This window comes from Neopsephotus bourkii, unplaced genomic scaffold (assembly GCF_033783945.1).
Source record: "Neopsephotus bourkii isolate Nb327-2 ecotype Australia unplaced genomic scaffold, CSIRO-AGI_Nbou_v1 NB_1825, whole genome shotgun sequence".
Classification (NCBI taxonomy): Eukaryota; Metazoa; Chordata; class Aves; order Psittaciformes; family Psittacidae; genus Neopsephotus; species Neopsephotus bourkii.
In genome coordinates this window covers 2,489,549-2,517,259 of record NW_026902298.1, presented here as the reverse complement: position 1 = coordinate 2,517,259, position 27,711 = coordinate 2,489,549, and the positions used below count along the sequence as shown (strand labels likewise).

General features: G+C 44.2%; 1 protein-coding gene across 9 annotated transcripts in view; it reads right to left on the bottom strand.

The window, feature by feature from the left end:
* Positions 1-1,695: 1,695 nt before the first annotated feature.
* Positions 1,696-27,711, bottom strand: part of PICALM (phosphatidylinositol binding clathrin assembly protein) — a 74,940-nt gene continuing 48,924 nt past the window's right edge. The window contains exons 13-24 of one of the 9 annotated variants that reach the window (XM_061343387.1): positions 26,373-26,522; positions 23,651-23,734; positions 23,227-23,307; positions 20,511-20,618; positions 19,513-19,644; positions 19,394-19,424; positions 17,931-18,030; positions 15,911-15,934; positions 13,933-13,992; positions 11,955-12,059; positions 4,058-4,160; positions 1,696-3,159 (exon numbers count right to left, since the gene is read on the bottom strand). In XM_061343387.1, coding sequence (XP_061199371.1) covers positions 4,068-4,160; positions 11,955-12,059; positions 13,933-13,992; positions 15,911-15,934; positions 17,931-18,030; positions 19,394-19,424; positions 19,513-19,644; positions 20,511-20,618; positions 23,227-23,307; positions 23,651-23,734; positions 26,373-26,522 — 968 coding nt within the window. In that variant the 3' untranslated portion in view covers positions 1,696-3,159; positions 4,058-4,067. The remainder of the gene's footprint in view (positions 3,160-4,057; positions 4,161-11,954; positions 12,060-13,932; positions 13,993-15,910; positions 15,935-17,930; positions 18,031-19,393; positions 19,425-19,512; positions 19,645-20,510; positions 20,619-23,226; positions 23,308-23,650; positions 23,735-26,372; positions 26,523-27,711) is intronic. The other 8 variants (XM_061343378.1, XM_061343380.1, XM_061343382.1 and 5 more) reach the window with 8 other exon arrangements.

Here is a 27,711-nt window from a genome sequence, read left to right as displayed (position 1 = left end):
GTTCTGTTTGTGACTTTGGAACAAAGAACAGAAGCAGCAAACAAATTGAGATTTGCCTTCAGATGAAGATTCTACACTTGGGCCTTTAGAAAACCCAAGAAGTTACCCAGCTGCTCAGGTTCTTCTGGCAAGAGTCATTCTCTCAGGAGGTAAATCCAGTGGTTTTATTTATACAGTTCTGATTAGCTACTGTGATATGCTAGTTTCCATCACAAAGCTCTATGAGGAACCATGTTCCTCTAACAAAGCACTCCATCCTCCACTGCATGCAAAAAGCAGGCAGCTTTCCCAGCCTGGGTTTGCTCTTCTACGTTAAGTAGTGCTTAAAATCAGTTTTGGGGAGAGCCAGGTTTCCATAACCCCCCCTGATTCAAGATGGCCACTAGCCCAAAAGAAACCAGTCTAGGGGCTATGCTTTTTAAACTGAGCTACAGCCAAGTGTTGATCCAGCACTACCGAAAGCAAGCATGCTTTCTAGGGGAACAAAGTAAATGGGATTGGGAATTTTCCTCAGGAAAATTCTAAAGCAGTTTGAAGAGTAAACCAAGAGCAAGGTTTATCAGCAAAGCTTCACCCACACAGCAACTGTGTATAGAACACAGAGCAACTGTGTGCAAGCACTGATGTGCAATGGATGGAGATCCATCATCCCTGCGGAAGTGGTTTGGGTTGTTGAGGGCTTTGATACCCACACGATTTGTGACCTCAGGGCCATGGCCACACCAAAGAAGGGCCGAGGGCTCAAAACCACCCAAAACTAAACAAGCAGGTCTGTTGAAAGGCAGAGGTTGAAATCGCTGCATGAGGAGCATCATAGACCAAAAGGTGACAAAGCTGGCATGTGTTTTTACCATGACCTGTCACGCCAGGCTGTGGAGGAGCAGGAGGAAGGTTTAAGCTTTATCTTTCACACAAGGCCTGGACTGTGCACCCTAACAGGACACAGAGACACCTTTCCCCCGTCTGACTCCCAAATCAGACAATTCCCATTTTTGACATTGTGAGTGGTAGCCAAAACTGAAAGGATTCTGCTCTGGTGGGACAGTCCCACAGCAACAGCCTCAGCTGCAGGAAGGGAAAGAGTCCAGTGACCTGTGTATGAAACCCCCCAGTCTGGGTATGTGCATCATGGGATGGTCAAAGAATTCAACCCTACTGACATGGTCTGGGGTGAGGTGTCCCTGTCCATGGCAGGTGGCTGGAACCAGATGATCTTAAGGTCCTTTCCAACCCTATCCTGTCCTTTCCAACCATTCTATGATTCTATGTCCTTATGCACATCCTTCAGGACAAGCCTCAGGCAGCTGAGAAGAGGAAAGTCCCAATTCTGTCACATCTCCCTGTGACAATAACTACCATCTCATTGCCAGTGACAGCCTTGGCAAACCATCTGAATCTTCTCCAGGATCCTCACACCTTCTGCTGGAAGATATGAGAAGATACCTACGTAATTATTTAGGGCATGTTTATGCTGCTTGCTCAGTTACAAACAGCACAAGTTTATTGCCATGAACATTCTGGAGAAACTAGGTGGTGGTGATACAGCAGACGTGGTAAGGAACCAGGCTCTTAAGGAGACCACTCACTACAGTGCAGCTAAGGCTGTCTGCTACTGCAGTGCCTGGAGGGTGTTGTATGGATCAGGTCATCTGCAGGCTCGCAGTGCTGCCCTTCCTGTAACACAATATGCACGTGTCAAATACATTTGGTATTTTATTAAGTAAACAAAGCAGTTATCAGTGCACATTTTTAAGCAGCAAATAAAGAAAAGAAGCACCTCAGACGTTCATACCGTAACAAAAGGTGTGTGGAAGCTGCATTTTATTGGAAAATCCACCCAGTTTTGCTAACATACAGTTTTAATATCTTAAACAAAAATAGAATCTGCAGAGACAATGCAGCAAGTATGCTCGACTCATGTACAGAATTGCTTTCACCTCCTGGACCGTCCTTCTGAAGGCCCCAAACTCCACCCCAAGGTTCTGGTGTATTTACAGAGAGCACCGATCAACAGTGCGGCTTTAAGTCTTCGTTAACTAAACACCCATTAGACACACGTAAGGAAGCTGCTTCCCCCTTGGTGTTTGTGGCTTTTAAAAGGTACATGATCAGAAACATGGCACTTGCCAAATGAAAAGGCTTCTCCCCCTCCCCAAACACCATCTTTTTTATTACAGAAAAGAAGGGAAGTCATAAAGTGAAAGCAATTCCTCACATTCATTTTGGAAAGGCCTTATAATGTCAACTGTAAAAATAATGACATGCCAAGCACAAAGCAATAAAGTTCCTTCCCAATGCACTAATGCTGAATTAAAAATGTAGTGCTTCTCCTAGTCAGGTAACTGTTCCCTTGCAAAGATCCGAGGCACGGAATTGACTATCAGGATTAACGTGGGTTTACAGCTCTTCCCTAATTCCCACTTACACTGAGAATTCATTAGATTCAGACCTTGACAGTATTTAGTGCTCTGTGTGAAAAGTGTTCTGAATCAGATTCATTCTTTGTGGAGATAAATCAGACATACTGTATACACCCATACTCATTTCCAGAAGGAGGTTGGGGGGAGGTTTGATACAATATTAATGTTAAATCGATAATCATAAATAAATACAAACAATAATACATAAGGAGTGTCTACTGCAAACTGAATATAGACTTGTTTAAAAAAGTTAATTTCCATTACTGCTGTGCCTACGTGGGTGAGGACTGAAGAAAAGGGACCTGCAGAATTAAGAGTTAGGATTTGAGCCTCCCCTGCCCCAAGTCTTCTTACAGTAAAGGACACATCCCCATTCCAGACAGCATTCCCAAACACCAATCCCAGTTTCTCAGAACCGAGGCTTCTCTGTGTGTGTTACCCATTACGGATGCTGTTAGAAGCTGGGAGTACTGAGGTGTCAGTCACCAGGACATAAACCAGCTCTGAAGGCTGAGCTGATGGCAGTTCTTGGCTCTGTATCATGTAGTGATGTTTTCTTATGGAGTCATCCCAGGTTCCTTCACTGCTCTTCATCATTTCACTGCATCGCAGAATGGAGGAGGAGGGTTGGAGAGACTGAAGTTCACTGTTTTTTCCTGGAAGTGGGGGTTTACTGGTGAGCACATCATTTTGGAAACGTTCCTTTCTCTTCCGTCTAACACAGTTACATAAACTGGATCTGGAAAGACGAAAAACCCTCCCGTTAACATCCAACAGAAGACGACTTCACAAGCATTGACATTCTTGGCCAAGCAAGGATGCCCAAGCTACCCCAGGAGCTGGAGTTTCAGGCAGAAACGGACATTTTACACAATCAGGGCCAGAAGACAACCGAAAGCCATCGAGATGTTTTTCCAGCTACACCACCCTGCAGAACATCCCTTTGTGTTGGGTCCCTTGTCCAGCAATAGAAGTCCTCACTGATCCACACAATACTGTCACCAGTGGCAGCGTAACACAGATCAACATCGTGATGAAGAGAACCCAAGGTCATTTCTCATGCTGAACCAGAGCAAGTGCACAAAGAAAAGCAGATGCTGCCTGCAAGGAAGCCTACTCTTCCTTTACACTACATAGCCTTGAATCTTTCCATGGTTTCACTCACTTTAGTACTTAACTCCCCCCTACCCCTGAGTGGTAACAAAGAACAGAAGAACTCCAGTGCACATCTGTACAAAATACAACCCTTGCACACCCAACATGAGCACCTTCTGCATGAAGTCAACTCTCCGGGTCAAGCAGCTTGAGGAAGGGCACAAGTAAATGGTATCTGCTGCTGACCATGAAGCCTACACATGAGGGTCAATACTAGGGAGTGCCTGTTCCTGCCCCCTGACTGCAGCAAGGGCCTTGTGTGAGCTGAACACTCAAGCTTGATTTCCAATGGATTGAAGCAAAATGACTCGATGGGGCCTCTAAATCACTGCAGGTGAGTGCACTGAGCTTCCAAGTGACTTCCACAGCGCTTCCAACTCTACTTATTTTTCTTCAGAAACAGTTCTATTTGTGGTAATGAGACTTTTAAGCTTTGTTTCATATCACAAAAACCAGCATCTCCCCAGAATAACAGACAATACCTAAGTTGTTCTACAAGAAATCCTGGAGAGAGAGCTCTGCAAAGGGATCCTTTCCTGAGGCTCTGTGAGGACTCTGACTGGAAGGGCTGGATGCTGCAGACAGCTAGTAGGAAAGACGACAGAGAAAGGGAAAGAAAAAGAAAAAAGGTCTCAGAATGACAGAATATGAAAGCTGAACGTGTAATGAGAGGACAAGGGCAGGCTTAGAGGCAAACCTGGCAGAAATCAACTGTTAAAACAAGGTGTTTGGTCACATGGAAAACACAAAAAGCCTCTTCAGTGGTTGGTGTAATGCAGAAACAAGCTGGATGTGACCCTCTGGAAAGGAAACTTCTATTGGGGCTTGCCAAAGCAGCAGGTAACCTCATGCTTCCAGAGGGGCTTTCTTCACAAGAGATGAAGCCTGGCTCTGGTGACTGGCAAAGGCAGGTCCTGCCAGGGACACAGGAGGCTGCGGGTCCAGCCCTGGTGAGGCTGCTTTCCAGATGCCTTCTCCAAAGGAAACAGCTCTCAGCATCTTTTCCTCTCAAAACAGGATGTCTACAGAAAGAGGCTGGAGAGTAGATAATGGATAATTCATAATTTGGGGCCTAGAAGGAGAACAGGGGACACGTGCTGGGGGTAGATAAAAAAGAAGGCAAAAATGTGTCAGTTGCTGCTGTTTTAGGTGAGAGCTGACAACTAAGAGCAACAGTCCATCTGCTAACCAAAATCACATCTTACAGCCCTGTATTTAAAGCACCACACTACAAACATATCAAGCACATAATTTACTAGCAGTTAATGCTGGCCTCCCAGCTCCAGGGACCAGCAATCTGCAGGCTGTAACTGCAGAGTATCTGCTGTTTGATGATTTATTCAGCGGTTTTCCTTCTTACTGCTTTTCCAGCTATAAATGGTGATTTATTAAGCTCTGTTTGCCTCCCCCCCTCATAGAACTTGCATGGTTTTGTAGTTACAGCTAGAGTCAGCTGTCTCCATTTCAGGTTCCATCACTTTAATGGTTTACCCACAGAGTGGTTTGGGTTGGAAGGGACCTTAAAGCTCATTCAGTTCCAACCCCTGCCACAGGCAGGGACACCTTCCACTAGAGCAGCTTGCTCCAAGCCCCTGTGTCCAACCTGGCCTTGAGCACTGCCAGGGATGGGGCAGCCACAGCTTCTTGGGGCAATCTGTGCACTTCTCTTCAGGCACTGGAGCTGCTCTAAGGTCTCCCCTTCAGGAGCCTTCTCCTCTCCAGGCTGACCCAGCCCAGCTCTCTCAGCCTGGCTCCAGAGCAGAGCTGCTCCAGCCCTTGCAGCATCTCACAGCCCTCTCAAGTCACTACCACCAGCACTTGTTTGTACTTCACACCCACTGCAAAAACCATCGCACGAAGGTGTTCTTTCCTTTGGAAGCACAGAACATCTGCCAGCCTGGGCATGGCAGGGAACATGCTTATGGGAACTGCTTGCACAAGCGCCCAGCGTGTAAATACTGACACTGCCCATTTAAATCTTTCACATTAACATCGATCTCAACCAGGTGGGGAGTAGTTCTTTCACGATCAGTTCTCCCTCTCTGCTTTGGAATCTTTATCTCCCTTTCAAAACTCCACTCCCAATGGGCGCTCGGATCCAGTCCCCATAAGCAGCTTATGGAAGGAGTAATGGGACAGAATGGGAAGTGCTTGAGAAGCAGTTTCAGCATGGCAGAAGTTCCCCTTTTAAACTCAGTTCTTCACTCTGGAAAGCTGTAGCTCACATACCCCACTGCTCTCCAGGATTTGAGCCAGACTACACAATGCAGTCCTACAGAGTCATGATGAGAGCAGGACGTGTCTGCTGCCACTCCATTTCATGACACATTCTTCCTCGTCACAGTCAAGTGGCCTGAAGTCACACATTAGAAGTCCTGGTATATTGAGCTGGTGAATCTCCAGCTGACACTGAGCCCAAAGGGATGCCCCAGTTTGAAAGCAGTGTGGAAGACTGGCAGGTTCAGAGCTCTGTCACTGTGCACGTAGCCAGTGACAGGGGTGGAACTTCAGGAAGCTTCTTCAGGTTAAATACTGGGAAAACAACTTGAGAATGCCACGTCCTAGGTGCCATGGCCAAATTCAGTATCTTACTATCTTACACTATCCTACAGTAAATATGTATCTTAACAAGATTCCTCTAATTATTAAAAAGGCCTAAAAAATACTTGTGGAAAGTCCAATTAGTTTCCTACGCTACATCTATCCAGAATCCAGGATAGCTCTATCTGAAAACCAGAACCTCCTGTAGCAGTTCCTAAGGAGAAGCATCTAAACCAGCAGCAGCAGCCTCAGTTTCTCTAGTGCCAACACATCCAGAGCTGTGGATTTAGCCTCCTCACACCTGGCACTTGTGTGATCTGTAAGTGCCATGTCCTGTACTGCACCAGCCACAAAGCCTCAAAGCTTGGTCTCCCCTCCAACAGCAGCTGGCACTTCTCACTGCTTCCAACTCAGTCAAAAGCTCCCTGGAGTCACAGCAGGACAGAACCACCCCATCCATAGGTGCTGGTTATGCTGGTTCCCATTGTTAGCTGGGTGCTGGTTCCTCATTGAAGGAGTCTGTCAGACTGCTTTAGGATTAATGTGCCAAAAGGAGCACCTGGAAAGTCACAGTATCACAGTATCACAGTATCACAGTATGTTAGAGATTGGAAGGGACCTCAAAAGATCATCCAGTCCAATCCCCCTGCCGGAGCAGGAACACCTAGATAAGGTTACACAGGAACGTGTCCAGGCGGGTTTTGAATGTCTCCAAAGAAGGAGATTCCACAACCTCCCTGGGCAGCCTGTTCCAGTGTTCTGTCACCTCACTGAGAAGAAGTTTCTTCTCAGGTTTAAGTGGAACCTCTTGTGCTCCAATTTGTACCCATTACCCCTTGTCCTTTCATTGTTTGCCACTGAGAAGAGCCTGGCTCCATCCTCGTGACACTCCCCCTTTATATATTTATATACACTAATAAGGTCACCCCTCAATCTCCTCTTCTCCAAACTATAGAGACCCAGCTCCCTCAGTCTTTCCTCATAAGGGAGATGCTCCACTCCCTTAATCATCTTAGTTGCCCTGCGCTGGACTCTCTCCAGCAGGTCCCTGTCCTTCTTAAACTGAGGGGCCCAGAACTGGACACAATATTCCAGATGAGGTCTCACCAGGGCAGAGTAGAGGGGAAGGAGGACCTCTCTCGACCTACTAACCACCCCCCTTCTAATACACCCCAGGATGCCATTGGCCTTCTTGGCCACAAGGGCACAGTGTCGGCTCATGGTCACCCTGTCATCCACCAGGACCCCCAGGTCCCTCTCCCCTGCACTGCTCTCTAACAGGTCGTTCCCCAGCCTATACTGGAACCTGGGGTTGTTCCTGCCCACATGCAGGACTCTACACTTTCCCTTGTTATATTTCATCAAGTTATTCCCCGCCCAGCTCTCCAGCCTGTCCAGGTCCCTCTGGATGGCAGCACAGCCTTCTGGCGTGTCGGCCACCCCTCCCAGCTTAGTGTCATCAGCAAACTTGCTGATAGTACACTCAATTCCCTCATCTAAATCGTTGATGAATATATTAAATAATACTGGTCCCAGTACCGACCCTTGAGGCACTCCACTAGATACAGGCCTCCAACTAGACTCCGCCCCATAGACTACAACTCTGGCTTCTCTCCTTCAGCCAGTTCACAGTCCACCTCACTACCCGATCATCCAGACCACACTTCCTCAATTTAGCCACAAGGATGCTGTGGGAGACCGTGTCAAACGCTTTGCTGAAGTCGAGATAGACCACATCCACCGCTCTACCATCATCCATCCACCGTGTTATTTCCTCATAAAAGGCTACGAGATTGGTCAAGCACTACTTCCCCTTGGTGAAGCCTTGGTGAAGTCTCTGGCATGAGTCTGTCCTGAACCTCATCCCCTGTTCTTCCAGTTTCAGACACCCCAAATGACCAAACAGCAGCCAAAGAACCCACCAAAACCAAACCCTGACAAACCCAACTTACTCATTTGCACATCCACTTCTTCCTCAGCATCACCAGGTGATCCCTCCTACTGCCCTTCCTGTACTACTCAGTGATGGTAGCAGCTGGGGGGTTCCATTCACACAGATACCAGCAAGAGGCAGAGTAATTTCTTTATTCTATTATAAATCTTTACCCAAATGCCTCCCTTCTCGGGGCTGGGTCTTTTTGGGGTAACCAGAGCAGAATATGTAACACTTACAGCACAATGCATCAGTACTGTACCAGTCTGCACTAGCCAGCGTGGTCATGCTTGTGGTGGTGGTGAGGACTGAAGCATGTGCATGATGCTAGTCAGGCCTTCCAACAGGTAATTGCTGTATGTCATGAGCTGTATGACAGCATTTGGATCTGGCTTGTCTGAATTACTCTGCACTGAATGACACTGCAATACCACATCTGCCATCATTCCAACTGGTTTTTAACCCTGGTTGGACCATTGGCTCAACCTGTTCCTCACACACAGGAACATCCATCCCCTGCCAGCTAAAATGTAATGAAACCACTCCAACCTCTCGCTGCTGTGGGCAGCACGATGTAATATAACTGCAGAGAGGAATCTGTTGCTATTTTATCATGATGAAAACTCATTTTCTTTAAGTGAGAAATACTGAGCCACATCAAGGTACGTGGTTTCAAAGAAGAAAGGCACACACCGGTCTCTATGGACTATTTCCTGCACGCACGTTTCCAAAGCAGCAACTGCTCCAGTCTCATTCTCAATTGCTTCAAACTATTTTGCCTTTAAAAATGCCAAACCCCCCTCATTTTTGAGAGCAACAGCCAGAAATGAAGTTGCAAGCACATAAACAGAATACTGGAAAGAGAAGCAAAACGTCTGGAGGAAGGAAAAGTATATTGAAGACAAATCCCTAAGTGTATCAAGTGAGGAATGTCAGTTTGAGTTAGAAAGAACTTATACCTCAAATAACTCATAACCTGATGTAACTTATCAGCTATAGAACTTAGAACTGTCATTATAACGGCACAACGCTGGGCTGCCCACTTTACCAGCCTGTGTACCCAACAGGAGGAGCTCCCAACGCAGTACAAGGTGGCAATGTGATTTCTTAGCAACAGGTTTATTATCTCTCATGAAGCTTTTAAATACCTGTAGTTTCTTGACTGCAGACAGCAACCAAGAGCTATCAGCAGACGAGAGGCAAGTGACAGAATCTGGTGCTTTAAGTGTGACTATGAAAAACACTATGGGTTTTGACAGCCATGACACCATGGACAAAACCTGGATTAGAACAATGGCGTTTAGAGGGATCCACGTGGGACGAAGGCAGTTTGAACTGTGTGCTTCCAGATAACCATTATCTGCTCTTTAAGCTTTGTTTACTTACCCCAGGAACACACATTTTTATTGCTTTATTTACCTCTTTAATATTTCTGGCACAACAAGAGCATGAACTAAACCTAAACCTGTATTGCTCCTGTACTGGGCACCTCCAATCCTGTGCTTAGTTTTGGGTTCCTCACTATGACAGAGACAGGGATGGGGCAGCCACAGCTTCTCTGAGCACCCTGTGCCAGCGCCTCAGCACCCTCACAGGGAAGAGCTTCTGCCTAAGAGCTCAGCTCAGTCTCCCGTTTGTCAGTTCAAAGCCATTCCCCTTGTCCTGTCCCTACAGGCCCTTGTCCAAAGCCCCTCTCCAGGTTTCCTGCAGCCCCATCAGGCATTGGAGCTGCTCTGAGGTCCCCCCTTAAGGAGCCTTCTCTTCTCCAATACTACTAAATAATACTAAATCGACATCAGCAAACGTTATCTCTGCCACATCTGGGGAAGCAGCTCTCAGAAGCAGCCTTTGTTTCACCGAGGTTGCCTGAAGGGATAGCAGACGTCTGAAAGCCCAGCGCCTGTGAGCAGCACGGACTCTGTGCTCAGGGAGAGCCCTGCTCGGTCACGCAGCAAACGCTGATCCAACGGGTGTGTTCCTATCAAATCAGTGCTCACCGGAGCCAGGCTGTGAGATAAACACCACAAACACAGCTCTGCACACCCCACTGTGACTAATTCCTCCTCCCCCTGTTATGACAGCGCCTGGGGTTCAATCGAGCCCGAGCCCTGCAACCTCCAGTGAAGCAGAAAGGCCTGGCCTGGCTCCTCAGACCCACCAGCCTGTGTCTGACTCATGCAGGTTATGATTTAGTTTTGGTTTGAAAGCATCATTTCAACTATGATTTTTTGGGGGAGCTGTCGGAAAAACTCTTTTCCTTGAGGATTAACTCGCTCTTTGTTTATGAAGAGCCAGAAACACTTTCTCCCACCCTGAAACAACATAAAACCCATGTGAAAGATACCGAATCACTTAAGTGGCAGTGCATGTGCAAAGCATCTCTCAGAAGCCCAAGAGAAAGTCAACAGAGATTGCATTTTCAGCTGAAGAACTCCATCACCTTCCCTTTCAGATAAAGCCTTTAGAAAACAAGAACATTAAGAAAATGATCTATCCACAAGGCTCTGTTTTAAGAAAGGCAATGGCCACAGTGCCCACTGCAGCACACAGCACAGCCTCTCCTGTCAAAGCATCAGATTTGGGCAGGGGAAAATGTTTGAGGCTCTTTTCCCTTCCAACCTACTGCTGAATTCTCTCCCCTCCAAACTCTAGAACCAAAGCCCATACACACCCCAATGCACACCTACATTACACAGACATGGCTTTAAACAGTCACCTTTAACGACTGAGTTCTTGACAGGAAGATCAAGACACAGACCCAATATATTACACTGTTCTGTATTAAAGTCATTGTGTCCAGTGTGAACTTTGACAGTTTTACTGGTAAGTAAAACCCACGCTGTTCACACTGGAGTTCCACCTGCAAGCTACGCTCTGCCCCTAACTACAGCTCACACACACAAAGCCTTAATGCTCTCAGTACTTTCTGGATACACTGTGAAGGTGTTTGCAGTTGCCCACCCCTTCTTCCACCCCCTTTTTAAATGCTTTTCCCTAAAGCTATTTTGAGATGGCAACTGGGTTAAAAAGATGTGAGCTCAGAGAAACCTCCCCGTGACAAAGTCTGGTGAACAAGCAAAGAAAGGAACACATTAGACTCCAGTATTCATAAAGTCAGCTCTTCTCAATGGTCAGAGGAACCCTTCACCACACTCCTTCGTTCCAGCACATTAGGAAATGCGCCTCTACACAACACAAGCAGCAGCAAAACAGGCAATTTAAGGAACACTCCACTTAGAATCACAGAATAGTTAGGGTTGGAAAGGACCTTGGAATCCAGTTCCAACCCCCCTGCCATGGGCAGGAACACCTCACACTAACACCCAAGGCTCTGTCCAACCTGGCCTTGAACACTGCAAGGGATGGAGAACTTACCCCTTCTTTGGGCAACTCATTCCAGTGCCTCACCACCCTCTCAGTAAAGAGCTTATTCCTTATATCCAGCTTGAACTTCCCCTATTTAAGTTTGAACTCCTTACCCCTTGTCCTATCACTACAGTCCCTAATGAAGAGTCCCTCCTCTCCAGCATCCTAAGGCTTGCTTAGGAAAGCGCTGCAATACCACAGACTCACGCACTTGGAGATAAAGCATCACAGAACATGACTTTGGGGAGGAAACCTGTCTTCAGCAAGCAGCACAGACATTAACTGTCCCCTTCCTAAAGAGCTGAGGATAACCTTGGTCACATTCCCCCAAAAACAGTGCTTTAAACCCTTACCCTCTGCTTCTCTAAGGCCACACTTGATGCTGCCAACCTGGAGTTAAGAACCTAGGAATCAATCCTCACATCCTGGGCTTCTGCAATACGTTTATCCAACACAAGAAAATACCAACACACTTTTAAAGGAGCTGACCCAGCTGCAGTTTGTTCCAATATGGCACCAATGACTTTGGGTATACACACCTGTGCTCCTGGGACAGGGCCGAAGGGGTTTGGTGGTCTCATCACTGGCTGACTGTATATTAAAGTTGGCTGTGTCATTACTGGTATGCCTCCCATCTGCAGGGGCTACAAGAGATCCAGACAGCATCAAATCACACAAAGCATCAACACACCACAAGTATTATATTCTGTGATTGAAGGAGAGAAAGGAAAATGGTACATGGGTGAAAAGCCTTGGTCAGATTTAACAGATGCAATCAGGAAGATCTTTCTACAATATTCTGCAAATAAAGGTTACTAGGAAGGAACATTAGAGCCTTTCCAAGGAGCACTCTCAACAGCAACTGAGCCCATTGAACCTCTTGCTGCAGAGATCTGAAGAGCTAAAATACTTGTTCAAGTACAAGCATTTGTGCTGGTCCTCTTGCTCCCAAACTGAGGCTGGAGCCTCTGAAAGCACAAGGACAGATTCACAGATACCCGTGCAGAGCTGAGCTTAAGGAAAACTGGGAGCTGAGAACACAGTCATTAAGCAGTCCTAGTCTAAAGTGTTACTGATGCTCTGGCTGAGCCAAAGGAAGAGTTTAACCTATATTAATGGTCTTGGAAGTCAGGTTTTACTTAAAGTAAATGCCCACCTCTGGCACTGCTTTTGGCAATGCTCTCAGGCTTGGGTTGATACCCCTTACTGAAGCAATCTCCGCTCCCAGCAGCTTTTCCTTGACCAATCCTGGTACCCCCAGTGAAAGCTGCCTTACAAACCATGCAAGACTGTTTTATGTACAAAGTCCCTCCTCAGCTTTCCTGTAGCCCCTTTAGGTACTGGAAGGCTTCCCCAGCTGCTGAATCACACTAAGAAAACTCTTCCAGCACCATCAGTGCAAAGCCGTGTAGATCAACTCTGAATCGACACCAGTGGTTGCTTAACCATGATGACATTGCACAACACCACACTACAGGAGCCCACAGATGGACAGCGGGGAACATGTTCCTCTCTCAGAAGACCCTCAAGGACACAGATGCTGCTTTCACACTTTGCTTACTGAGTGCACACAAGTTATAAATTACTCATTTGATGACATGATGACACATTTAACTTGTTTTTGTATGATGCTAACCTGTGAGCTGTGTAATGGAGTAACTGTTGTAAGGAAGTTCTCTCCCCTTTAATTCACCCAGCAAAGCTGTGCTACATCAAACCAGACTGATAAGGAAGAGTTCAGGTGAATCATTTCAGGAGGTGGAGATAAGAACAAGAATTAGAACAAAGTTCCAATTCAAAGTTGCTTTTCAGAGCAACAAGCAGCGAGGTCAGGTCTATGTCAAAGCCTTCCAGTGCTGATGTGCCACCAAGATTCAATCTCAATCAACACCACAACATACAATCATAGAATAGTTAGGGTTGGAAAGGACCTTAACATCATCCAGTTCCAACCCCCCTGCCATGGGCAGGGACACCTCACACTAAACCATGTCACCCAAGGCTCTGTCCAACCTGGCCTTGAACACTGCCACAGATGGAGCACTCACAGCTTCCTTGGCAGCCCATTCCAGTGCCTCACCACCCTAACAGTAAAGAACTTCCTGTCACAAACTTGCAGTCTTACAGCAGTGGTCATTACCAACACCTTTTACTGAGGTTGGGAGCAAGTATTTGTGGAAGGTTCCACTTCACTGGTAAAACATTCCTGTTGTGAATGTAGCTGGTTATACCCACATGCTACACTTATTTCCACAATACACTGATTTCTATGCTAATAAAGCCAATGAATTTTAAGGAGTTTATGAAAAACTAAGTGAGGTAAGAAAGGGCAGACTCCAGTTCCAGACAAACCCCACTGAAGCAGTTCAGAAAAACAGAACTTCATGATTTGGTGAAGCACAAACTGATAGGAGCAGAAATTCAGTCTTCAGAGAAGCAGTTTAAAAAACAAGTGCTACCAAACCATAAGCAATCAAATCTAAAGCACCCCACTTGTGTTGCAGGAATTCCACTCACCATTCCATAGCCCATCATTCCCGTTGGTGTTGTGGCAGGATACGCCATTACAGGTGGTGCCTAGTGTGAAAAACAGTGGTGAACTGAGAGGAGAAGAGAGCAACTGCACACTGGTAAGACATTGTGTTCTAAGGGTCAACTGCAGCACTTGGCTTGTTATCAATACAGCAAAGAAGAAATAGGATTTACAGTCTTGTGTTAAGAGTGTATCCAAATTATTCCATCTGGAATTTAGTACCTACAGTTTCTACTGTCAAATCTATGGTTATGTATTTGCTTTTAACCTGTCAGGCTAACCTAAATTGCAAAGCACCATTCCCTCAGCATCCTGTTTAAAGAACACAATAGGAGACATAGAGAAGTTGATTCAGGAAGCAGAGGCATTTTTTTAATCCCATAAAGTATATCCTTATATCTCAATATCAGAAATAATGGCACACAAGGAGCCTTAAGAGTGAATTTTACAGATGGGAAGACCAAATTACCATTGCTTCTGCTGACATTAAGGGAATTCTCTCAAGCCAGGATGTACACACTATGGGGATTCTCCTATCACGCTTCAATAGGAATCCAACATGAATACCCAGCTTCTATCCTCTCTCACTCACCCCCTGAGTACAGTGAATTTGAAGAGGTTTCATGTCTCTTTATTAACCTTAAGCCCACTTTATGAAGTTACAGCAAGATGCTGTCAACAGACAAAACCTGGGGTAAGGCTACATTCTAAGCAGCTTGGCAACACATACATAGAAATCCAGCTGATAACTCAGAAAGGAAAAGGTATTAAAGACAGCTCTTCGGATTCGTTGTTCTACATTCATTATCCTCTTTCTAAATTGATATTAACTCTTACGAAGACAGGTAAAAGTTTCGTTTTCCTTCAGCCTATCTAAATATGCAGGTAACTTGCTGTCTATCCACTCTACCTCCTCTTAGTCTCTCCTTTAAGAGTCCAATTTCCATGCTGTTGCTGTGGGGATTACTGTTTGTGACAAGGCAAAGACAATACGCATTTCCTGGTACACAGATTACTGCTACAGAGAAGAGGTAAGTGATAAAGCATTAAGAATACTGGATTAATTAAAGCACATCAATCATAATATCAAGGGCAGGACATCAGCAAAGCTGCTGCTGAATTCAGTTCTAAGGTATCAGCTGCCTTTTCATACATAGTAGCCAGTCACTGGCATTCAATAGCCATTGGAACAGATTTCCCCAAGCAAGAATTATCCAGCCCGTGTACTATCCCTCTATTTCACAAGGCTGGTCAAACTACCCTGCAAATACTTCTGTTTGCTACACAAACATGCTGACTGAATTCAGCTTTGAGCGCTCAGACCTACCATCCTTTAGTTAGAGTTACCCTGCAATAAGAACAGAGCACAGGGAAAGACCAATATCAGTACTGACAGGAAGAAAAGACCTCCTTTGAAAGGAGAGACTGCATTCCTCAGACAGCAAGCACAGGTTACTGCCTGCCTTTGTAAGCTGTCAGCATGGATTTTCTCATTCCACCTGAGCATTAATGACATATTGGTCTCTCCCCGCTTAAAACAACATGAAAACCAATCAAGATCTACCCATCCAGGTGGATAAAGTGCCAAGTATAACAGAAGCCCATGAGGTTTCATGCAGTTATTCAAACACGAACGTTTTGATCTTCATTCAGAATCCACCAAGTGCATTAAAGGCAGCACAGACACACACACCCCAGCTCTCTGGCAGCAAATGGGACAGTTGAAAGCAAGGAAAAAAAAAATCATCTCAGTGTTTCCCATGCCATCATTCGAGTCAAGAGGCTGCAGACCACCTATGGAGTTGGTGTATGCTAGGGAAAGCTCCGATTCTTTGGCACACCAAAGACTTTAAAATGAGAGATGTGTCAATAGCAGGAAGGTTATGAGGTTCTGCAAGAGCAGTGGTTAATATCAGCATGCCAGTCGATTGCAAAGAAGAGGCTGTGGGTTGTTTCACTTACGTATTGTGGAAAGTGCATGCCATTCTGTATTCCCCAGGGAGAACAATTACATAATGCAATAACACTGGATTAGAAGCAAATACTTACACAACGGAATAAACACAGATAGCATTTTAGTTCACAAATACATTGTTTACCCCGACACGTTCTTGTAATTCAAGTCATTCGCTGAGACAACAGACACCTGTGATACTGTCACTGTTATTGGGGTTGTAGCTGGTTTGCACAGTCCATTTATTTGGTATATGCCTTTTTCCCAAGCTTTATGTTCAAAAGCATATCTATTTAGCAAGCAGCAGCAGCTCCACAATAAATAGACCAGCAGAGGAAAAACAAACTTCAACAACCCCCCCCTTAATTTGTGTTTCAAGATTCTTAGGTTAATAGAACAGTTTCACAGGCAGAGAAGTGTCTCAGCAGTATCTCTACTAATAAAAGCTGTTCGAGGTAATGACTTATCACAAGAAGATGTATATACAAAGACATGAGTTATTAAACAGATTCAAGCACACAAGTAAACCACCAGTCATTAGAGCAGGGGAGTAGCTGCAATTTCTTCAGTATCTACATGCCCCCCAGTGAGGTCCACAAGCTTTACTCATTGACTCATGGAATGGTTGGGATTGGAAGGAAGCTTTAAAGCTCATCCAGCTCCAACCCCTGCCACAGCAGGGACACCTTCCACTAGAGCAGCTTGCTCCAAGCCCCTGTGTCCAACCTGGCCTTGAACACTGCCAGGGATGGGGCAGCCACAGCTTCTCTGGGCACCCTGTGCCAGCGCCTCAGCACCCCCACAGGAAAGAGCTTCTTCCCAATCTGTAATCTACATCTCCCTACATAACACAAACACAGTATGATCCTATCATATGGGATACCCAGTTAGGGAAGAGGTGGTGGATCTGTGGAGACAAGTGCTCTGTTTCCAAACCCACAGTGTTGTTTTATTATGCTGTACATTCAACCTCCCCCAGTCACAGGCAGATGCAATAAACCATCGGGGCGTTTTGTTACTTGTTCTGTCCATGTACAGTTCTCCGGGTCACTGGTGAGAGGATAAATAGGATTCACATGCAAAACTGTTCTGTTAGCACTGTGAAATCTACTCATGTAAACTCCTGACATGTAACGAGAGCCCTCACTCTACCTGCTACCCCCAAATCCTCACCAGTACTACCTGCTACAATAGACACCATGAAGTTGATCACCAAAACTGACATGTCTTAAAAACAATGGCAGACATCAGGGCAGGTAAGCAGTAGTTACGCACATTGAGAAAGCTACAGCCCCCATCACTACAGGCAACTTTACATGTATCAAGGGGATTAATCTGTTATCAGCCCCAGAGCAGGCCAAGGTGTAATGGAGACATACTTGAGATATCGGTGTACCTGAAGAATGTCCTTTTCATATTCTATTTTTCTAGACTGAAATGTGAGCACTCCAAACCCCAGTTTTATGTCCTTTAATCGCAGAATGGTTTGGGTTGGAAGGGACCTTAAAGCTCACCCAGTTCCAACCCCTGCCATGGGCAGGGACACCTTCCACTAGAGCAGGTTGCTCCAAGCCCCTGTGTCCAACCTGGCCTTGAACACTGCCAGGGATGGGGCAGCCACAGCTTCTCTGGGCACCCTGTGCCAGCGCCTCAGCACCCTCACAGGGAAGAGCTTCTGCCTAAGAGCTCCTCTCAGTCTCCCCTCTGGCAGGTTAAAGCCTTTGCCCTTGGCCTGTCCCTACAGGCCCTTGTCAGTGAAACACAAAGGTTGCTATCTTGCCATGAGAGAGGCTGGTCAAACACTACTGAACCTTATGCTAAACCCACATATGTCACATCACAAGTTACCTACTAGGACAGCGCAGCTAACATATACAAGTAGCACAAACATCTCAAACTGATCACTTCTTCAATTTTCTACTACCCTTTCCTGCAGCTATAGATCACTTTCAAACTCCTCCATCACACATCAGCCCCACATACTTAAGCTTAAAGGAGTACACTATTTCAAAACAAGCATTTGCTTACCAGCGTTGGAGCGTTCCATGCAGTTGTAGGTGCAATCTTGGGTTGCCAGTTGGAACCTCCTGTTAGTTTCTTCTCACCTGGCTGAGTCCAGTTTACATCACTTCAAATAAATTTTGTAAAGATTTGTTAGGAAACATTGGATTTTCTTATAAAAATCCCTCAGGTAAACACCAGTTCCTCATAGAAACCTGGCGTCTTTTGTTAGAGAAGCAGCACATTTAGCAAAGGAGTTTATAAAAGGTATCTCGACAGCTTCTTTTGCCTAGAAAAGTCAGGTTCAGCGTAAGTCCACTCAGCTTTACCTGATCTCAGTCAATTTAGAAACATAGAATAGTTAGGGCTGGAAAGGACCTTAAGATCATCCAGTTCCAACCCCCTGCCATGGGCAGGGACACCTCACACTAAACCACGTCACCCAAGGCTCTGTTCAACCTGGCCCTGAACACTGCGAGGGATGGAGCATTCACAGCTTCCCTGGGCAACCCATTCCAGTGCCTCACCACCCTAACAGGAAAGAATTTCCTCCTTATATCCAATCTAAACTTCCCCTGTTTCAGTTTTAATCCATTACCCCTTGTCCTGTCACTACAGTCCCTAATGAAGAGTCCCTCCCCAGCATCCCTATAGGCCCCTTTCAGATACTGGAAGGCTGCAATGAGGTCTCCACGCGGCCTTCTCTTCTCCAGGCTGAACAGCCCCAACTGTTCCCCAGTACATAGAAGCCAGTCTAGCTGACTTTCCTTGGGTCACGGTAGTTTAGTTAAGAGCAAGTGCACAGATCTGTGAATTTCAGAGTTGGCACAGATGATCCTGCTAAGCCTGACATTTACCAATCATATTCTCACCTTTGCCGCTATAGATGTGCACTATTCTAGAATACACCCTGCTTCAGAATCCACTTGCTCAACCACAAGCTGGAGGTTGTTATTGCACAGTCTTTAACACAGCTCTGCACACACTCAGATCACGCAAGCATTTAAGCATTTAAGGCTTGCAAAGATTACCTGCAACTACAAACATTATGATGAACTTATTTCCTATATATATCGAATCACAGAATCATAGAATAGTTAGGGTTGGAAAGGACCTTAAGATCATTCAGTTCCAACACCCCTAAACTTCCAACCTAAACTTCCTCTTAAGTTTGAAGCAGTTATCCCTTGTCCTATCACTACAGTCCCTGATGAAGAGTCCTCCCCAGCATCCTTATAGGCCCCCTAAATAGATAAAGCTTGAAAGGAATCAGACAGAAGGACGCCTTGCCTGCTATGGTCACTATTATTACCATTCAGTCTGCAGTCATCTTCCAATAGCTCTCAATAATTCATTATACTTTGTATGAGAAACCAAGTACAACCCCAAATGTGCTCTGAAGGTTACCATTACGTTGTTATGCACAGGTTTGAAACTTTGCTGCCATAAAAATTTACTAACAATAGAAATGCTCAATTTTGGATACTCACTTTTTAGTCGTTCCATTCCCAATGCCCAAATCTGTCACAAAGCAGAAGAAGATACACTGAAGTTCTATTCATTTAAAAGAATTAAGTAAGTATTTGTATGTTAATAGTTCAATACTTACTGCCTACAAGATTGGCTAAAGATGAATCCAGATCATCTGACACTAATTTGTTAGGTGGTACTTTGGCAACTGGAAGACTCTGGTTTTGAGAGGCCACTGTTGGTTTTAGGAGACCACCTAGTTCATCAAAGCCTGGGAATGATGAACAGAGAACAAGTGATTTGAATCCCAGGCCTCCCATGAATGTCATGACATTCAATTAGACAGCAAGTTCAACATAACAGCTAGAATACAACTGTAACCTAACGATGCTACACTACACAAGTATAAAGCTTGTAACACCTCTTGATAAAGGAGGTATTTACTAAAGAAAAGACATTTCAACTTATTAGTTTAATTTATAATTTTACACAGAATGGATTCACAATGACGGAAACCAATCAAAATAGAAACCAAAGAATAAAGCAAGCATTGCAATCTTATAAAAAGGCTTTGTATTTGCTTTTAGTGGATCACTGCTTTGCCCAAGAAGAATATGATGTCAAGAGTCCAGTGTCAAAAGACCAGAAGCATTTGCTTCCCAGATGCTCAAAAGCACAGAGAACTATGGCTACAATCCAAATTAACTCTGCACCTTGCTTAATTTATCATTTTCTAATGTAATCTTAACATCAAAAGAGTAACAAAGAAGGAAGCACCAAAAATACCAAAGATACATAAAATTAAGGTGCAACTTCACCTCTTCAAACCACACTCTACAAATACAGACTCGATTTCAGTGGACAGCATGTAAAACGAATGCTGTTCACTGTGTGAGGTTTTAATGCACAAAACACTGAAGTGAAGGAAATCAATGTAAATATTTCAGCAGGGTGCACATAGAAATAGTGTGTAAGGAAAAATCCTTTGATTAATAAAGAAAAACTTGATGTAGAACTCTGCTATTGCCCTTTTAAAGTCAGCTTCCCTCAGCTGAAACAATGTCATAGGTAAGAGATTTATACCTCAAGAATAAAGATAGTCAGGACCTATGTCATCTACTTCAGTAAGTGTCTTACCACCAGAATCTAGGACAACATTAGAGGATTTGTTTCCAAACACAGACTCAAAGTCGACATTAAGGCCAGCTGATGGCTGTGGTTGAGCAACAGGAGATGGAGTGAACCCTGTGGCAAAAAAAGAAAGAAGTTGAATGTTTTTATGCAGCATTTCCCATGAATTCACCTTCTTTATGCAAGACAAATAAATATGAAGAGTATTTAAAGTCCAGATTACACCCTGACACTGAGAAGTATGTAACAGAAAGAGCTGGAAGCACTTTAGTTGAAGCTTACTTGGAGTTACTCCTCCAATGAAAAGTTCTGTCTCAAAAACTGGACAGAACAGGCCATAAAAAACCCCACTCCTTTCCCAAACTGCTAAATCTCGGATTAACTATTCACATCTTCCTTATTCTTTCACCAAACACTTACAGTAAAGTTACTAAGGAAATAATCACCATGCTTCCCCAGGAAAAGAAGCTGGTTGAGCACAGAATCTGTTTGAAGATTATGCCCTCCACGTGGTACATTAGTTGAGCAGTTCTCTTAGACACAACTGGAGTAAGACCCAAGCCATCTCAAAGTGCCTGACTAGTAATGCCTTTGATTAGATATTCTTAATACCAATAGTGCTTATTTAGGTGCTAAATAAGCGCTATTTTCACAGTGCTTATAAATAAGCACTATTTTCATAGTGCTTATTTAGGGTTTTTTTACACACATTTTGCTGGTGACCATGTTTTGCAGATACCTTTCTAGCAATTATGGCAAGAGATGTGTAGCTGAAACCAAGTTTTGACTCCTGTTCCTGTCTGAAGTACTCCTCTTGTCTCCTTCTAGGTATTTGTAAAGCAGTGCTCTCCAAATACACTGTTCTTTCAATGCTGTGAACATTTACTGCAGTACAAAGCATTGCTTCTGATGTTCTGCAGTATTAAACTGACAGTTCAGTAATACGGAATCAAATGCTGATTTGCTTCCAAAACTGCAGATTTTAATGTTATCTATTTGGTCATGCACACAGGTGTGTACGTTCAGCATCCAGATATTCAGGCAATTGCAGAACTAATTATCACTTTACCTGAAAAGCACCAAAACAATGCCAGCCTGAAAACCAGCTCTTTGGTTTCTAACAGAAGTGTTGAGGATAAAGGGAAATCAAAGGATCACAAATAATTCAGCAGTAAAACATTGCAGTGAGCAGAAACAACTCGTGAAGAATACTTGGATTTTATTTAGCTTGCTGTGACAGCACCTCATCTCAATCTTGCTGTTTTCCTCCAGTAAGTCACTTTTCACCTAAAACTTTAGTAACTATGGGACGCTATCCATGAACATAAACGTCACAGTCATTTGGAGTACTTGTTCCTTCCTATTTGTCGGAAAGGAACATACCACTTGTAACTTAAAAGCATCCACCACTAAAAACTTCAACAGTGTACTTTTTGTTAAAAGCAAATGAAAGAGCATATAGCAAAACATGGGAAGCAGTAATGTGATAGGGAGTAAACAATCAACAAACCAAAATGAGTATCTTTAGGACAAGTATATACCGTCACGTTGTAACAAGCCATTTCAGAGACACTGAACTGCAGGTAGGAATTCCTTTGATGGGATGTCCTGCAACTCTTAAAACCGTGCTTGTACCACTAGTAAACTTGACTTACAATAGCTCCTATTTTTCTTTAGGGAAGCAGCCTTAACTGAAACAAGCTGAGTTTCCTGCTCTCACAATTCAGGAAGCTTCAAGCTTTACAAAGCTAACAAGATGAGACAAGCCAGAAGACAAAACAATACACAGGTCTCCTTTGAATCACCTCTGAATGAGATCAAATCCTACCCCAGTATCAACCACCAGCCCAGGGCATTTCCTCTGAAAATGGATGTTTTGAAAGGTGCAAAGGTCAGTATTTTAGTGGAGTTCCTTTGAGAGAATAGGCCAAGACTTGACAGAAACTAATCCTGCTTTTTGGGTATGGAACAAAGGGAACAGATTCATATGCAGTATTGAACCTTTTGTTAAATGACTAGCTAATTTCTACTCAAAGACTCTAAACCAAAATGTGACTTTACAGTGCTTTTAAGAACTAACTCTTCCAGAAACCATTTACTGAAGGTATTCCTAAACCTTGTATAGCAATAATGTTGACACTCCCTATTCACCCTGGTTTAGACAGATCATCTGCCATAGCCCATAGCCTGTCCAGCAGCTGTCAAGATGGCATTCCAGAACCAGCATCAGTACTTGGTCACTACAGACGTTACACAGCTGCAGAAATGATTAGGTTGTAATTTAATGCAGCAGATACCTCTTTCTCGTGTTGTAAAGCTTTGTGCTAGCTTAGTGCACTGTTTAAGAGTGATATATCAACAAAAACACCATAAGCAGCACGAACATCCCAATCCCTTTGTCTTAAAACCAAAGGGATAGAGGAAAATAAGAAGGTACTTTTAACATGCAGGTCATTTGTGTGGTACATAGCAAGATATAAGCTATAAGAAATCCTGAAATGGAGAGATACTCATTTCATGTTTAGACTAAATAAGCCTTAGTTTAGCGTTAACTGAAAAAAACAGGTACCATTTGTGACAATGCACCTTGCACAAGCACACGAATGAAAGCTGGAGCTGCTATAATAATGCACTTCTGTAGCCAATAACATGCCTACTAGTTCTAGGCACACAACACATCCAAACTCCTGTGTTTGTGGAAAGGCTGTATCCCATTACCTACCTCCAAATAGACCAGCTACAGAAGAAGGCTCATTGCGGAAATGAGAAGCATTAGGGTAAGCTTGAGGACCACAAAAAGAGTCTGATAAGGCGTATCACACAAGAGAGAAAGCCAGGAAAGGAGAAGAGGGAGAGTTACAGAAAGAGAAGCAAGATACACTGTTCATCCGCTATTCAAAAAACCTAATTTCAGGTCAGTCTATTCAATCCACATATACACTGATAACATAGAACCAATGGAATGAAATCAATACACATCACACGTACAGTGAGAAACAGATTTACATTTATCTATAACAAAAGGGGAAAGCATGGTTTCAAAGTTACAGCTATATTAGGATAAATACCTTTCTTTTAAAGCAAATGCCATCTTTTACACCCATGAAAGGAATGAGTGTAAAGGCTTCAAGGCATTTTTCTTATACCTGAAGTATAAGGACACAGCCCAATAGCAGATTCATATTTGGTTGCCACAAAGGGATTTAGTTGAGTAAACGGATTGTAATGATCTAAAGAACCAGAAAGAGGTATTTTAAATCCACATTCACTTTGCTGCAGCACCTTGTTTGTGCTATAGCTAAAACTGTATTTATATATCACACGTGTGTCTATCAGGAGGTCACACTTTGGTTCTAGATGTATCTTCAGAGAATGAGACATCAGAAGGGAATGCAATGTACCAATGCCACCCATCTCCAGTGACTTCAGGGCTCCCATGTGCTGAACAATACAAAACCCAGCGAGTGCCACAAACCCCCTCCAGGCTGCCTATTCCCAACCTTTTGTATGACTGCAGAACAAATTATGGAGAGGAAACTGATCTGACTGAACAATAACCTTACTAAACCCAGCTGTATTTCAAATAATCATTCTATCAATTATTAATTAACACTGCTTCTAATCCCAAATAATAATTCTAATAATTCTGTATTAGCCTCTAGAATGTAACTGACAGTTTATTATGCAGTAGTACCACCTTACAGTACTTACACTGCTGCCTCAGCCAACTAAACCTCACTGGGAATTGTGTAGAGAAGTTCACAAAGACAGTTCTTGTGCTTGATCTTGCTTGTTTTCTCTTTTCCCTAACCAAACAGAAGCTAGGGAACGTGTTCACTAAGGTGACAAAATATAGAGGTCATGAATGTCTCTAAAGAGAGCCCTTGGTTTATCTCTGCTAACAAGAACCAGAGATCATAGAATAGTTTGGGTTGGAAGGGATCCTCAAAGCTTATCCAGTCCAACCCCACTGCAATGAGCAGGGACATCTTCAACTACATCCGGTTGCCCAGCCTGGCCTTGAATGCCTCCAGGTATGGTGCATCCAGCTCCTCTCTGGGCAACCTTTGCCTCATTGTAAAGAACTTTCTCCTCACATCCAGCCTGATTCTCCCCTCTTCAAATTTAAACCCATCACCTCTCGTTCTATTGCAACAGGCCTTGCTAAAAAGTCTCTCCCCATCTGTTTAATAGGCCCCTTTTAAGAACAGAAAGGCCAGAGTGAGATCCCTCCAGCATCTTCTCTTCTCTAGGCTGTACAACCCTAACTCTAAGCCTCTCTTCATTGAAGTGCTCCAACCCTCTGACCACTTTTGTGGCCCTTCTCTCTAACATGTCCACATCTTTCCTGTACTAAGGAATCCAGAGCTGGATCATAGAATAGTTAGGGCTGGAAAGGACCTTAACATCATCTAGTTCCAACCCCCCTGCCATAATGGGGGACACCTCACACTAAACCATGTCACCCAAGCCTTCGTCTAACCTGGGCCTTGAACACCACCAGGGATGGAGCATTCACAACCTCCCTGTGCAACCTATTCCAGTGCCTCACCATCCTTATAGGAAAGAATTTCCTCCTTATATCCAATCTAAACTTCCCCTGTTAAAGTTTGAACCCGTTACCCCTTGTCCTGTCACTACAGTCTCTAATGAAGAGTCCCTCCCCAGCATCCCTATAGGCCCCCTTCAGATACTGGAAGGCTGCCTTGAGGTCTCCACGCAGCCTTCTCTTCTCCAGGCTGAACAGCCCCAACTTTCTCAGCCTGTCTTCATATGGGAGGTGCTCCAGTCCCCTGATCATCCTCGTGGCCCTCCTCTGGACTTGTTCCAACAGTTCCATGTACTTTTTATGTTGAGGACACCAGAACTGCACACAATACTCCAGGTGAGGTCTCACGAGAACAGAATAAAGGGGCAGGATCACCTCCTTTGACCTGCTGGTCACACTCCTTTTGATGCAGCCCAGGATACAGTTGGCCTTCTGGGCTGCAAGCGCACACTGAAGCTGGCTCATGTTTGTTTTCTCATCGACCAACACCCCTGGATGCTTCAGGTACTTCATGTGGGCTCTCATCAGAGCAGAGCAGATAAAGATCTCTTTGTTATAAGAGTCTAGATTCTTCTGTGATCAATTCTAGTGGGGTTCAACCAGCAAAAAGGCAGCCTGTTGTGCAGCACAATTACCTTTAGACGCGGCTTTGCCGAAGAACAGAACTGACATGTAAGTAATTGATTTTTAGTCTGTGAAAGCCAACTTAATTCTTCATATTGAAAAGTAATCAAATCACTATGCAGCTGCACCAGCAGAAATGTTAGGAGGATTTCTTATATAACAGCCATGCTGAATCACCTCCAAAGGAAGATTTCAACAGGTTTAAAGAGGTGAACCATTAGGTTATTGCCTAGTAGGTAAAGGGTTTGAGGAGACTGCAACAGAGTGTGCATGGCTTTATTGGTTTTGTTAATGTCAGCATGACTGGGGGGCAAAACATCCACTTCCAAAAGCATCACATTAAGCTCCTATGTTAAAAAGCCTAAAAGCAACATTGCAACCTAGGGAACAAAGTAGCATCATTTTCTTTTCCTTCTCAGGCATGTATTTTACCTCAAAATTCCTACGCATACAACCACAGTCAAACAGCTGCTTTAACTAGAACTAAGTTCCTTTACATCAGGTAGAATCCCATTTAGGCAGCCAAGCAAGGATTTTAACCCCATTTTTGTGGCACAGTTACTAAATCATAGCACAAAATCAGCCCCAAATGTCCAGCTTTCAGTTTCTGAAAGGCCCCACCAATATAGTTTAGAAACTGAAATAATGTTAGTTTGTTTTAGTAAATAGGAAATTAGTTTAAAATGGTACTTTACCAACAAACATTTCATGTGTGGGTGTCCTACTGGTGAAAGTAGATACCTCTGAAGACACAGACAGATGAGCAGCATCGTTAGTTTTTGTAAGGAAAGGATTTAGGTTTGGAATGGCATCATCAACACTATCAACAGTAGCAGAAAAAGGATCTGTTCAATTCCAGAGAGCAAGAGAAAGAAGAAAAGGGAGATGAATTTAGTTACATGCTGCTTCCTAGGTATAGAAGAATAAGAGTTATGAGGAGTCTAGGAAGTATAGCTGTTTCCTGACACCCCTACCCTTGGGATGACCTGGTTTCCATTTTCAAGGTGTCCAGAATTAGCTGTTCTCTGCTCAAGAAAAATACTACAGGTATTAGTTACACATTTCTTTTCTTGCTTTCTAGTTAATACCACCTTGGTCTTATAAGCTGTGCTTCCTCCCAAGTGAGTTTTGTACTGGAAATTAGTATGTTATTCCTCTTCAAATACACTCACTTTTTGGTTCACTAAGTCACATCCTGACACTTGCAATGAATTCTCTGGAGGACAGACTGCTTCTCAGCATAACAGAAGCCCAGATGCAAAGCAAGGATTCGATGCAATACCATGCTGAGGACAGCTTTAAAACCTGAACAAACAAAACCAACAGAGCTGCATTTTCTCTTTCTTTACACTGTGTTTATGGACTTTGCTGTGGTTGTTACTGGGCATTGTGACATTTTCAAGAGCTATGAATATGCCAAGGTAGCATGCGGGACTAAAGCACTTTGCTTACTACCTGTGGCATCACCAAGTAACAAGCTTGTTGTGGATATAAAAGGAGGCAAAATCCTGTGAGCAGTGATGAGGAAAATGTTCCTTATTGGAAACCTGCTGGACCATACTGGGGGATGAAGAAAACACAGATCTAGGCGAGCTACATCCCAAGGCATATAGGAGGGTTACAAGTTTTCCTGAGGACGGATACAGCTGCCAAGCTAAAATACTCCTGTACTCCAGAATCCAACAGTTACGCAGGATACAAAAGGCAGCTACAATACTTGTTGACAGAACGAGCTGTGGTTTAGCTGTCTGGCGTTAAAGCACACAAATCCCTGATGGAAAACTCGAGAACTCACTAGTGAGATAAGCAAGATGATGGTTTGGGTTGGATGGGATCTTAAAGCTCATCCAGTTCCAACCCCTGCCAGGGGCAGGGACACCTTCCACTAGAGCAGGTTGCTCTAAGGCCCTTTCAACCTGACCTTGAACACTGCCAGGGATGGGGCAGCCACAGCTTGTCTGGTGCCTCACCATTCTCACAGGGGAGTTATTTTCTTTCCCTGAATCTGCCCTCCTGACTCGTAGCTCTGAATCC